At 42.0% G+C, this 13,396-nt stretch overlaps 1 protein-coding gene across 1 annotated transcript in view; it reads right to left on the bottom strand.

The window, feature by feature from the left end:
* COL25A1 (collagen type XXV alpha 1 chain) overlaps positions 1 to 10,519 on the bottom strand; it is a 283,475-nt gene extending 272,956 nt beyond the window's left edge. The window contains exons 1-2 of the mRNA XM_053403840.1: positions 10,113 to 10,519; positions 8,571 to 8,640 (exon numbers count right to left, since the gene is read on the bottom strand). Coding sequence (XP_053259815.1) covers positions 8,571 to 8,640; positions 10,113 to 10,439 — 397 coding nt within the window. The 5' untranslated portion in view covers positions 10,440 to 10,519. The remainder of the gene's footprint in view (positions 1 to 8,570; positions 8,641 to 10,112) is intronic.
* Between the last annotated feature and the right edge of the window lie 2,877 nt (positions 10,520 to 13,396).

Raw genomic sequence — 13,396 nt, 5'->3', positions numbered from 1 at the left:
ACCGCAAAGAATCCAGGAATATCCCCCAAGCTATGTACTTACTCTTTCAGAGGGAGTGTAACCCCATCAAGAGCAGGCAACCTCCTATCCATCCAGTCTAGGTTCCTCAGTCGTATCTGGTTTGAGCTTCAGTTTGCTGGCTCTCATCTAGCCCATTACCGAGGTTATAAAACCCTATAAGGCACCACTTACATTGATGGCATTAATCATGACAAATAATGAAACATTTTACTGATCTGAGCCACAACAAGCTAAATTAATTAATGGTGCATCTTCATAACGCCATCTAAATCAAAACTATGGAATCAGATCATACCAGGCTAACATTTCAAGTCTGCCTCACCTGTAACATTTACTTGGTTTTACACATTTTCACACAACAGCACTGAAGCAGACTTGATGGCCTCACCATGGCAAATTTGCACAGTAAGCATGAGAACAATTCAGATGGAAAACTATGGGACTCTTGCAGGAGCAGCACAAAATAGATGCAGATGGTGAAAGAAGGAAGAAAGAGGCAATTCAGAATGATGACAGCACCCACGGACTGGAAATTATTTCAAACCACAGGTGTTGCTGCTTCTTTAATAATAATAATAATAAAAAGTCTAGAAATAGCAAGTTAGGTTCTGAAAATGCTGGTGTTGTTCAACTGACTTGGCATGGGAAAAGGAAAGCTATCGGAACAATAACATGCCAAACAAACTCGTATATCACCCTACAGTTCAAAGTCTAAAATGAACATTTTTTTAAGTTACAGAACAAATGAACTGTACAAAAAGTTACTCATCCTGCTATATAAAAGCTTTTTGTAGAGCTGCTAAGCTAAGTGATCACATACTGAATCTTCAGTATTTACTGCAAACCGATTCATCTCATGTCGGTGTTCCTACATTTTTTATCTTACTTTCAAACTGGCTGTAACCCTCAAAAAGACAAACATTCATCACTGAAGATTGTTTATTTTCTGCCAAATACCATCAGCACAGAGAGAACGTTCAAAGTATTGTTCATATGCTAGGTGAACTTCCTGTGCAATTGTTTCCACTGAAATTAATAGGTGTTCTGCTGTTGAGCTCAGCACAACCAAAACGGACATAAAGGTATCAATTACGACAGTGTCATTTCTACTATATAATAGTAGATTCCAAGTTCCTCACTTCTGCAAAATAAATTTATTGCACTGGTGATTTATGGATATGTCCTTTTCCACGCTTCTTCCAGAGCTTACGTTACATTCAGTTACTAATCTTTCTGCCTGTTTCACTTGGTCCTTACTGGATAAAACTGAATTCTTAAAACTGAATTTATCCAACTAAAGTTGCAATCCTAAGCAAGCTTGTGAGTAAATCCCACTGAACTCAATAGCCCTTACTTCTGAGTAAACATGCTTGGGACTGTGTTGTTTCTTTCCCCCCTCTCTTGGCTACCCCAGCAAAAAAAATTTAGGCCCCCCCCCTTTTTATATCATTTCAGAACCTTGCAAAATAGATTGTCAAATTGTTAAGTGCATGTCAAGGTATTCAGTTTATTTCGAATGGTTTTTATTGGATTTATCTTATGTGTGCTTTTATACAGTAAAACGTATTATGATTCTAAACTTTTATTGGAAACCCTCCTTGGATTACCATGTAATGAAGCAAAATATATCTATTATGTTAATAAACGTTTTTAAAGTTCATTTCTCTCTGCTAAAATTATTCATTTTTCATTTAATGTAGGCTTGATTACTGTATTGACTCAGCATGAAATATTAGCCTTAAGCAAATTTGGTCGCTTTCACATCAAAACAGATGGTTTGAATGTTGAAATTGGATTGCATTTACACCCTACATTCAACTACCATCTCTTAAAACCTTCATGGCTATGAGCAGGCTCAGGGATGACTCCTTATCAAAACTAGAAGGTCTGTACCTATAACAACTGCACTGTATGCAAAAATCAATTTTCATCTGTCAAATTCTACCCATCATGGAGCTCTCATGCAGACAGCTCATGTTTATAGTACAATACTATGCATGTTTATTCAGAGTTAAGTCCCATTGTGTTCAATAAGGCTTACAGCCAGGTAAGTGGCCAAGGGATTTCAGTCTAAAAAAAGTTGAAACGGTTTTAATTGCCAGCATTAACTGAAACTTTGATTGAAACACAGATTACCGTATATTGTGGCAGTTGGAACAATAATTCCATCTTTGAGAAAAGCCTTGTCTACAAGAGGAAAAGAATGGGATAGCATTTTTGTTTATACACGAAGGTATAAAACTCCATTTGGCAAAAGGTTAGTATCTATTACATACTGTATGGTGCAAAAATAATGATGATGAATGGCTGCTATTATTTATATATACCATTTACTATTCAACTCTATGGATATTTACTAGGAAAAGTGTTCATGGTGGTTACTCTCTAATAAGCATGCATTGGATTGTAGCCTCAGAGACTTTTTCAATTGACTTTCTTTCAGCATGAGGCTTATGGCTTCTTAGAAAAGTGGGGGGGAACCCAACTATCACAGTAATACCTCCGCGAACATCCGCCTTGTCTAGCGTCCATTCTGGCGAACGTCCATGGCAAACCCAGAAGTACAGTGGTGCCCCGCAAGACGAATGCCTCGCAAGACGAAAAACCCGCTAGACGAAAGGGTTTTCCGTTTTTCGATGCGCTTCGCAAGACGAATTTCCCTATGGGCTTGCTTCGCAAGACGAAAATGTCTTGCGATTTTTTTCGCTCCCCCCCCCCATTTTTCTAAGCCGCTAAGCCGCTAATAGCCTTTTAGCCGCTAAGCCGCTAAGCCTTTAATAGCCGCTAAGCCACTAAACCGCTAATAGCGCTAATCCACTAAGCCGCTAATAGGGTTGCTTCGCAAGACAAAAAAACCGCTAGACGAAGAGACTTGCGGAACGGATTATTTTCGTCTTGCGAGGCACCACTGTACCAGGATGTGTTACTTCTCGGTTTGCCACTCGCGCATGCGCAGAAGCACTAAATTGCACTTCACACATGCACAGAAGCACAAACCACTCCATGCACATGCACAGACGCAGCACTTTGCCCTGCATACTTTTTGGCTAGCGGCCGGGGCTCTGGAACGGATCCCAGCCACAAAACGAGGTACGACTGTATTTGATTAAAACAGACTCTTCATTGCATGTTACTGCAGAAAAGGAAGCAGCCAATAAACAAGACATACATCACTGGTGGAAACCCAGATTTCAGAGTCTGGAGAAGTTTCTTCGTAAGAAGAAATGAAAACCCTATTTACCCTAGACAAGGGATGGGAAGTAAAGACTCCATTTGGTTAAAAGAATCCCATGCATGTTGGCAGGCCAGCCAGGGAAGGTCATGAATCTGGCTTCTCTCAGTGACCAAGCCTTTAAGAAACCTCTCTGGCCATGCAGAATCCTACCATGGAGAACCACAAGGGGGTGATTAGCTCACATTAATCAGAACCACACTTACTGCACTTCAATGTTTGAGATCAGATCGCTTCCTAAACGGCCAAGAGATTGCAGTTTGCCAAGGAGAAAATGGAACAAAATATTTTTAACAGGGTTCATAAAGGACTAGCAGAATGTCACTAGTCACATGGAAGCTAGGAGCATCATCATCATCAACAACAACAACAACAACAGCTATTGTAGAAGCCATTCAAATAATCCAGTGCTGATCCTGACTCGCAGTAATGTAATCATAAAGTATAAAACCACAGTGGAGTTTTAAAGAAAAGAATCAATTTGAGAACACAGTCTACACATATGAATCAAAATTATATATCATACTAGGTGGTGTGTGTGTTTTATGAACACTTTTAATATATTTGTATTGTTTTCATGAATGTTTTATTATGCAATTTTGTATTTTATGTTTCCTGTAAATTGCTTTGGGACTCCGTTCAGTTGTGTGAATTGATAATAAATAAATTCAGTGAATTAAACCACAATGGCATCAAACGACCCTAGTCCCCAGAGCTCCATCTCTATTTACCTGAGCATTTCAATGTCCACAAAAATAGAAAATTCTGTTCAAAGTATTCTAAATAAACAATTTCAAGACCTACTTGCTCTGTTTCCACGTGATGCTAACAGAAAGTTATGGAGCTTTAAATAAATCTTAAAACTGACCACTTTGCGATAATAAAAAACACCTGATAGAGTAAGGCCTATGTGAGAATTGATACATAAGATCACTTTAAAGCATTATGGTTCAAACTCTTACTCTGGCTGAGCATGCCCCATTTTTGTTGCATTGCACAAACTGGTGTCAACAGCCTTTCCCACAAAAATTGTTGTTGTTGCTGTTATCTACTTGCTTGTTCTACAATCAGAAGTTTATACTCATATACATAAACCTTCTGGGGCTAACTACATGTTCATAGCCATTTAATGATCTTCATAACTGAACAAAGATTTCAGCTTGAGTTTGATGAGCAGCTATGACACACTGACCAAGTTCTTTTTACCTTTGAAAGCTCCCTGACCTAACACAGTGTCAGAATTAACTTGATGCACAGACTGGCATGGCTTGTAATATGCTAATACAAGCATCTAGTACTAGTATTTGATCATGAAATACTTTGACTGATGGATTTGCAAGAGGGTTTGTGCAGGGAATAGGCATGAGGAGTGGACAGTGGCTGTATAAGATTATCTTTAACTGTTTGTTGTAGTTTTATTTAAATATTTCCTAAATTCTTATCCTGACTGGAAACTCAAATATTTCATTTTTAGATCACTTCAGTTTTGAGATTTAAAATTTAATTTACAAGTTTTGAGATGCAGTAATCATACATATGATCACTCTTCAATACCTTCTTCAGAGCGACAATTGATCAAAAGGTGGGGTCTGCTTTTTTCATCGCATGACAATTTACCGTATTTTTCGCTCCATAAGACGCAACAGACCATAAGACGCACCTAGTTTTTGAAAGAGGAAAACAAGAAAAAAAATATTCTGAATCTCAGAAGCCAGAACAACAAGAGGGATCGCTGCGCAGCAAAAGCAGCAATCCCTCTTGCTGTTCTGGCTTCTGGGATAGCTGCGCAGCCTGCATTCGCTCCATAAGATGCGCACACATTTCCCCTTACTTTTTAGGAGGGAAAAAGTGAGCCTTATAGAGCAAAAAATACGGTAAGTCCTTAAAAATAATAATTCACATTCTATTAATCTCACCTAATTTTTAAAGTTTTCTATCCCTAACACATGCCATTTCAACACGTGCTTCTCTTCAGCATGTTGGAATATGTCTTCCTGTGTACTTACAAATCCAGTCAATTTCAATATAATGGAACACAATACTAAAGACAGAGAGAAAGGATGCTCAGGTAATAGTTGGTATAATGTGGAGCTCTAGTGGCAGCAAAGAAGAAAAGCAGCGTGTGTAATAAGTGCAGCTGTATGAAGAGGCTGTGTCTAAGCTTGAAAGTAGATCAGGAATTCTTATGAAGCAACTATAGTGTTTATTTACAGTAACGAATATCATGGAGAGCATGATATTTGAGTTTCATCTTCATAGAATGCATCTGCATGTTGGATCATACCACTTAAGAAAGAAATAAATCATGCCTACTAAAAGCTCAAATTTTTGCTACACACACGTATTAGCCAAAGCCTGACAAAATGTTTGTGTATCTCCCCTGAAGGAGAAAAGTTGTTGTTGTGTATTACCTCTGCTCTTACAAATTTAATGTGTGTCTTAAGGTCAAACAGAATCATAGGAGCCAAATCCTAGGGGCCGAGGGCCCTTGCCCCTCCCCAAATAAAATATTAAGGGGGTTGCCCCCTGCAAAGTTGATGGGCATTGCCATCCAAATGGTGTGCATGGGCCATGTCTTGTGATCAATTATGTGGGGTGGGGCTTTGCTGCCCTCTCCATATTTTATACAAGTTGGCACCCCTGCAGAAAATACTTCTTCAGACATGGCTATTTAAAGCAACAGCCAGCCATGCTTTTTATTATATACAAACCACTCAACAATGCTGGAGTAATATGATCCAATGTTTGTTTCGGACAACTCTGTTTGCAGAAGAGTTTCACATTTTGAACATTTCCTGGGTTAATAAATGGTATCGCCTCATTTGCACCATGCTTTTTGTTCTAGAGAGCCAAAATGGTTACCAAAGCCTTAGCAGCTCTTTAGTTTAATGCCAGTTTAGCCGTCAATGCTGTTGAAGAAGATGATAAAGAGCTCTGTACTACTAATCATCACAGTGAAAAGCAAGCCTGTTCAGATATTTCTTTTTAGATATAATCCAAGATATTTGAAGTGCAGTTAAAAAAAATGCACATATCTGTTGATAATACACTCAGTGGCAAACATGGATTTGTCTCTGAGTAATCAACCTTAGCTCCAAGGTTCAGTCATCCTCTAAAGCCCTTTTCATGCATAACTCAATTACAGAAGAGTACAACCACATTTCCAGCCCCACCCGCAGCATCAGTCTTCCTGCCTGGCCCTGACTCCAGACTCCTTACATTAGCATGGTCATCTGCAGTGAAAAAGCCTGCATGTGCACAGACTTTCCTACCATGAAGACACTTCTGCGATCAAGTGTCCCAGTTGGATGAAACTTCTGCATGAGCAGGTACTTGTGCATTCATCACAGAAGGCCACACTACTGTATGGTCAGCTGGGGAGGGTTACTAGGCAGAATACCCAATGCTTCCCCAGGGAACGTGAACTGCTCCCCAGTAATCATTTGATGCCACATGTGGAGTACACATGTGAAAGGGTCTTATGTTTAAGTGTATCTAATGTACTAATTACCAGGCTAAGATACTTTGTGCCTTATAATGGCAAACCAGCAACTTTTCAAAACCGAGAGTTAAATGACTTACTCATTGTTATCCCACATTAATATTTAAATTAATAGCATTTTGCTTAAGGTGTGCACCCTACATAAATACCTACAACAGTCCCTCGTCCTGTAACACATTCCAGTTTCAAGATGCCCAACATAAAACAGCATAACTTCATATATAACTTATTAAAAAACATTAAGGTCAGTTACCTAAGCAGCACTAGCCTTTTCAAAAAATAAGGATAATAACATTTCACACATTATTGATCCCGTTTTCATAGAATCCACCACTTAAAGGTTTGCTTACAAAGAATGTCCAGTGAAGTTAATGGATTTCAGTAGTGAACTCATATCCCTTATAATAATATACAGCAGGAGACATGCAGTCACCTGGTAAAATATCCCTTTACAATGATGAAGGAAACAGTAAGGAAACAGTAACCCAAAAGTTTATGTATTATTTAATGCAAACTGAAACCAAACACTAAAATTATTTTTGGATCTGTTTTTTGAACTGTCTGATGTACTTAACATACTTGCTCCTTTCAGAAGAGCCAAACAGCTGCACAGAACTGCTCACAGATGCGATCCTACACTACAGAATGTCAGAATGTGTGCTGCTGCTCGTTAAACACAAACATCTCTGTAAAGCTTGTACTGCTACACAAATACATTCAATCACATTTCTAACACTTCACTCTTAAATTCATTTATTCGAATTGAATCCCACTGATTTGAATGCATCATGCTTAAAAAATAAGTGGATTGACAGTTTGAGCCTATGCATATTAACTTAGAAGTAAGTTCCACTGAATTAAATTGGATTTAAATCTTAGCACATGTGAACAGAATTGCAGCCTTATAACCTTATCAGATGCATTTTGTTCATTAGTCCATACCACTGCTTCCAGCGGGATTTACTACCAAGCAACTGTGCCTGGGATTGCAGGCTCATGGTGCAATCCTGTACAGTTCTGCTCAGAAGGAAGTCCATTGAGCATATAAGCCAACTTCTTCAGCCCCTCCCCCAAAAAATATTTAGGGAGGCTTCCCCCCACAGAATTTGTGGGCATTGCCATTCAAATGATGGGTGGGTGCACCGCATTTTGTGATTATGCAGGGCAGGGCTTACCTGCCCCCCCTTTTTAATTCAAGTTGGCACCCCTGCCACTGAGATCAAAGGGACTTCCCCGCAGGCCAATGGCTGTGGACTTGATTTAATAGAGGATAAGTCCAAATGAATACAATGCAATTAATTTTTTTGGCAAGCACACTTAACATCACACACCACAGATTAAAAGTACTTAAGAGGCAAAATATTAACACACATTGCAATTACAGGTGACTATCAACTTACACAGGGATTGCGTATAGTCAAATCACATTGGCTTCAATGGCGGGTGGGATTGCCAAAGTCTTTTTTCCCAGATGTCTCCCACCCCCTTTTCACCCCCTCTTTATTTTTTTATTTTTTTCCTGATTAACAAGCATGTAAAGCTAAACTCACACACATTAAATGTGTGTAAATTGTGAATTACCTGTACATGGAAGAAAACTCCACTTATTTATGAAAAACTGACCTTTATTTAGAAAGTTTAAGGCTGTTCTTCTATATTAATTAACATTTCCCCCCTCTGTTAATCTCAAACTTCAGAAGACAGGAGATATGCTTGTTAAGCCTTTCTCAAACCTTTCTTCAGCACTATCAGCTAATCAAAGAAACCATGTACAAACATTAAACAGTTAGAACTGTCCAGGCTGCTGTCATTTACCTGGTGGGCAATTGCATTCTGGAGAAGCTTCTCTTGCTATTCTGATTCTTGCCATATGCTCATAGGACTTCTGTAAGGAGGAGAGGTAAAGATAGAAAAAGCAGTAAGCAGCATGTTAGTCCCTTGCAGGAGAAACTGATTAAGAGAGCTGGTGTTAAACATTCTGTGGATCTGTGTTGCATTATGATTTACCTCTGTTTAATATCCTACTTAAGTTACAACAGTCTCTAAACTTGGATTTCAGTCAACTCACATCACTTGTTCACCCCAACAATAGCTAATGGATTAAATGGTCACACACACACTGGCTTTCACTTGAATCACCCTTGCGCACGTTTTTTTACCTGTCCATGTGAACACAGTCACCCACCCTTTCCCACATCTGTGGAGCACAAAATAATGCAGAAAACTTGGGTTTGAGTGAATATCTGTAAATTAGAGATGAGAGAGTAATGAATATTTTATATATGAAGGTCAAATGCTACCACAATTATAGGAGCAGCCGCTGCCAATTGGATTCTGGCTTCTGCCAAATGGTCACTAGGGACAGGTCCTGGCAGCCCACTGAAACTTGGATCCACATTTACAGCCACATGTCTGTATGGGTTTTTGTTGAGCCTCAAGTCTGGAACATTTTTATCTTCCAAAAGATCTCAGTAAAAGCATTTTAAGAGCCACAACACTAAAGTAAAAGGGATTTCTTCTACCATTCGGTGGGAACGGCATCACTTTGAAATACACATGGAACAGTCCTGATATAACAATACAGATGTCTCTTTTTTCCCCAAGCTATCCCAGGTCTCGTAAGACTGTGCCTTTATCCCATGCCCACAGAGCAACACAGTTCATAGAGCAACACGGCCATCCTGATTTTTAACATCTTGTTCAAGCAATTGCTGCCCAAGGCTTAATTTAGTTTCAAAGCTCAATTCTGTCTAGACAGTACCCTGTTTGGGGTTTGTATGGCTTCTTTCCTTTCTAATGTTAAAACAGAAAGGTGCATTGTACATGCTCAGAGGCACCCTCTTCATTATTATTGCTTCTCTGCAAAGTAGTGTGTCTGGCTGTTAACCAGAAGGCTGGTGATTCGAGCCCATCCAGGGACGGCTGTGGGCAGAGTTCCTACATTTCTAGGGCTTGAGCTGGATGACCTGGAGAGTCCCTTCCAACTCTGCAATTCTATGATTCCATTTCTCTGTGAATAACAATAATGAAGAGTGCGTCTCTGTAGAATTCAAAGCCAACTGAAGGGCTAAGCCATGGGTAGCCCTGTCCACAAATTACCCCAATAAAACCAGCTAAAAGTCATTCAGCCACACAAAAATGTTTGGCTATTTTCACACACTCTTTTCCTAATATTTACCCAGTTTCTCTCTCTTTCTGTTGAAAGCATGCCCGCACAAACCCCCTATTGCCTTTGGCTTCGATTTGGGACTACGCATGCAACTGGCCTCCATCAGTAAACAGAGAGGCATTCCTGAGGTGGCTGGCTAACTGTCTCTTCCTGGGAGTCCCACCCTCAGCCTCCCAAGGCCACCCCACCTGAGCCAGAAGCCGCTCCACGTTCTCCTTCATCAGTGCATTGAGCTGATCCAAAGAGTAGCTGGGCAGCAGCTGGTAGGAAGAAGCAGCAGCAGCAGCAGCAGATCCGTCCCCTTGGGCCGTCTCGATGGCCAAGACCCTGGCCTGAAGGTCACTGGTCTTCATCCCCAGATACACGCAGGAAGCGATGGACGCTGCCGAGAGCAGCAGGGCAGCCAGCAGCGAGCTGGGGGGCGCCGTCCTGCCGGAGCAGCAGCGCTGTCCTCCCCAGCAGCTGGCCTCCCCGTTGGCACCCTGACCTTTGGCGTCCGGGCTTTTCCCCACCATGCTGGGCTGCTGGCACAGGCGGAGGGCGAAATCCCCTTTCCTCCTCTGGGGAGGAGGGACACTTGGCCCGGAGCTGCACGCGCCCCCCACTCGCCACAAAAATAAACTCCAAGTCAAGACCCCCCTGCCTGCGTGCCAAAGCGCGAGCGGGGCTTTCAAGGCAGAAAGACCATGGCGAGCTTCCTCAGGGCGCCCCTCAAAACTGCCATCCACACGGTCCACACGCCGCCTCCGTGGAATATTCTCCCTCCAGCGAAGCCGGACAACCTTCCCAGGTGCTCCCCGGAGCCCTTTTCCCCACCCAGCGGCGCGGCGCGGAGACTTGTTGCTCCGCTTTCCTCAGGCTTCCTTGGTGCGCTTTTACGCAGCGCCCGGGTCACTTCGGCGGCAAGCCAAGTGCGAGGGGACCCCAGGAAGCGGCGAGCAGCGGCGGCAGCGGTTCTCTTGCTTTCCCCGGAGCGTGTTTGCAGCCCCCTGGCTGCGTAGGCGCCTTCGGTAGCGGCTGTCAGGAACAGTAGCGGCAGCGGCGGCGGCAGCGACTCCTGAGCCTCGCGCTCTCTTCTCTGGACTCTGCACAGCGCACGCCGCCTCCAAGCGCCTGCCAGAACCGCGGGAGCCTCATTTGCATAATTTATTCACCTAGACCGAGGGGCGGGCGCCCAGCGCGCTCCCAGAGAGAGAGAGGAGGCTGGGGGGTTCGAGGGGCATTTGCATAATATATGCAAAGCCCCCCGGCGCCGCGGCGTCACGTTGCTTTCCCAGGCTCGCGGGATCGGGATCGCTTCTAAACTGCAGTGTGCGAGGAAGGCAGAGGGGACAGGTCAGGAATAAAATCGGTACCGGAACTTTAGGCAGCTCAGGTAGAAAGGTTGTTCGGTTTTTATCAATGCTTCACATCAGTGTATCGCAATGTACCACCCCGTGAACATGGGCGTATACGGGGGGGGGCAGGGGGCAGTTGCCCCCCTAAATCCTCTAAAAGTATTGAAAAGCATTAAAAATACTCAGTTAACTGAGGTTCTGTTTCCCCCCAAGCAGAAGCCTGCCGCCCCAAAAAAACAAAAGCCTGCCCCCATAATGTCCTCTTTGGGGGGGATTTTTATCCGTGATCTCCCCAAAATTAGCTCAACAACTTTCTGGAGGCCCCCTAACAAAAATCCTGGCTACACCCATAACTGTGAATGTTTCAATTGTTGTTACTCTTTTTGTACATCCCTTTGAAACATTTTGCAATCCATAAATGTTACAAAATCTTTCTTTCAGGGCTCTAAGGCAACTTATTTGGTGTGTATCCTCACACCGACACCCACTGCCTCTCCTGTGTTGCCCTCCACACAACAACCTTGTAGTGGTGCCCTCTGGCTGCTTTACAGAATGCAAATGACTCCAGGCGCAGCCAGCAGACTCCCACCATACAAAGAAAGCACATTCAACATGCATTTAAAGTGCATGGCTTCCCCTGGGGAATTGTAGGCAGAGTTCCCAGCCTCTTTAACCAACTGCAATGTCCAGGATTCCTTGAGGGAAACCATATGTGTTGAATGTGCTTTCAATGTATGGTGTATGGTTCTGCCTGAGCCTGGTGCCATGCAATATACCATGCTAAGAAATAAGGAGAATGGAGTATTAAAGCAGCTAGGTCATGACCAGTGACACTGTGCTGGTTTGTGCTAAAGATAAGATGATAGTCTACAACTGGTTCATCATTTTAGGATCATGATAACCAATTGTCTTATTTAGGATCACTGGTCTGCAGCGATTAAGAGTGTCGAAATAGGATCTGGGAGACCAGGTTTCAAATCCCCCGCCAGCCATAATACTTCCTGAGTGACCCTGGCCCCGTCACTGCCTCTAAGCCTAACCTTCACAAGTTGTTGGCAGTATAAGATAGGGAAAGAGTGGAGAAGTCATGCATTGAGCTTCTCAAAGGCAAGGTAGAATATAGATGTAATAAATAAATAAATAATAGCTCAAATGCATTGTATATTTCATGCTTGTGTAGAAATTAACTAAATAGGTTTAGCAGCATCTACACAGACATACTTTCCAGATACACACATAACTAGGTAGCACTGAACAGATTGGATGTGCTTATATTTACTAGACATTGGGGCTTTTAGTGTTGCAGCTCTAGTCCTCTGGAATCAGTTACCAGCTGAAATTAGACAAAAGCCTACCATCTTAATATTGGGTGGCCAGTAAGAAGATAAGAGCTGTAGGCTGATCTAGTCCAGCATCTTGTTCCTGCACCGACCAAATGGCTGCCCATGAGAAGCATGCAAGCCAAACCTGGTTGCAACAGCACTATCCCAACCCACGATTCCCAGCAACTAGTATTCAAAGATATGCTGCCTGTGATCTTGGGAGGAAAACATTGTGAAGGCTACTGAAGATCTTTTTTATTTAAGAGTGGATCCCAATCATTTTATGGAACACTAGTTGTAGAATTGTAGAAGTATTTTTGTTGCTTTTAATTTACTGAGTTTGCAAACTTTTGTGCTTTATCTTTATCTTATTGCACACTGCCTCAGTAGTTTTTCTCTGGGAAGTGGATTATGATTCAGCAAAAGAATGGCTGGATAAGAAAATTCATCTGTTAAATCCATTCTAAAAGAGATTTGGGAGCCACCAGTGAGTCAGATATGTTGACAATCTTTTGCACCTAATATTTTGCCATTTGTTTTAATATGAGTGTTGAACATTGCAGCTGGATAGATTTGCCTTATGGACTGTAGCTGTATACAGCTAGTCTATAGCATCTGAGAAGTCATCATCAGACACCATATTTGTTGTGGGAAGTCTAAAATGAAGCGGGGGGAACCCTGACAGGTTAATGTAATATTAATAGGAAATGAGAGGATACAATACCAGAAAAGCCAAGCTTTCTAACAGACTGTATTATTTATAGCATTTTAATGCTAATTTTCAACATCTAAAGCAAAAATAAAAATTAATTA

The sequence above is a fragment of the Podarcis raffonei genome, chromosome 9 (genome assembly GCF_027172205.1).
Source record: "Podarcis raffonei isolate rPodRaf1 chromosome 9, rPodRaf1.pri, whole genome shotgun sequence".
NCBI classification, from domain to species: Eukaryota; Metazoa; Chordata; class Lepidosauria; order Squamata; family Lacertidae; genus Podarcis; species Podarcis raffonei.
The sequence above is the reverse complement of the archived record's forward strand: the minus strand, read 5'-3'. Positions and strand labels throughout refer to the sequence as shown.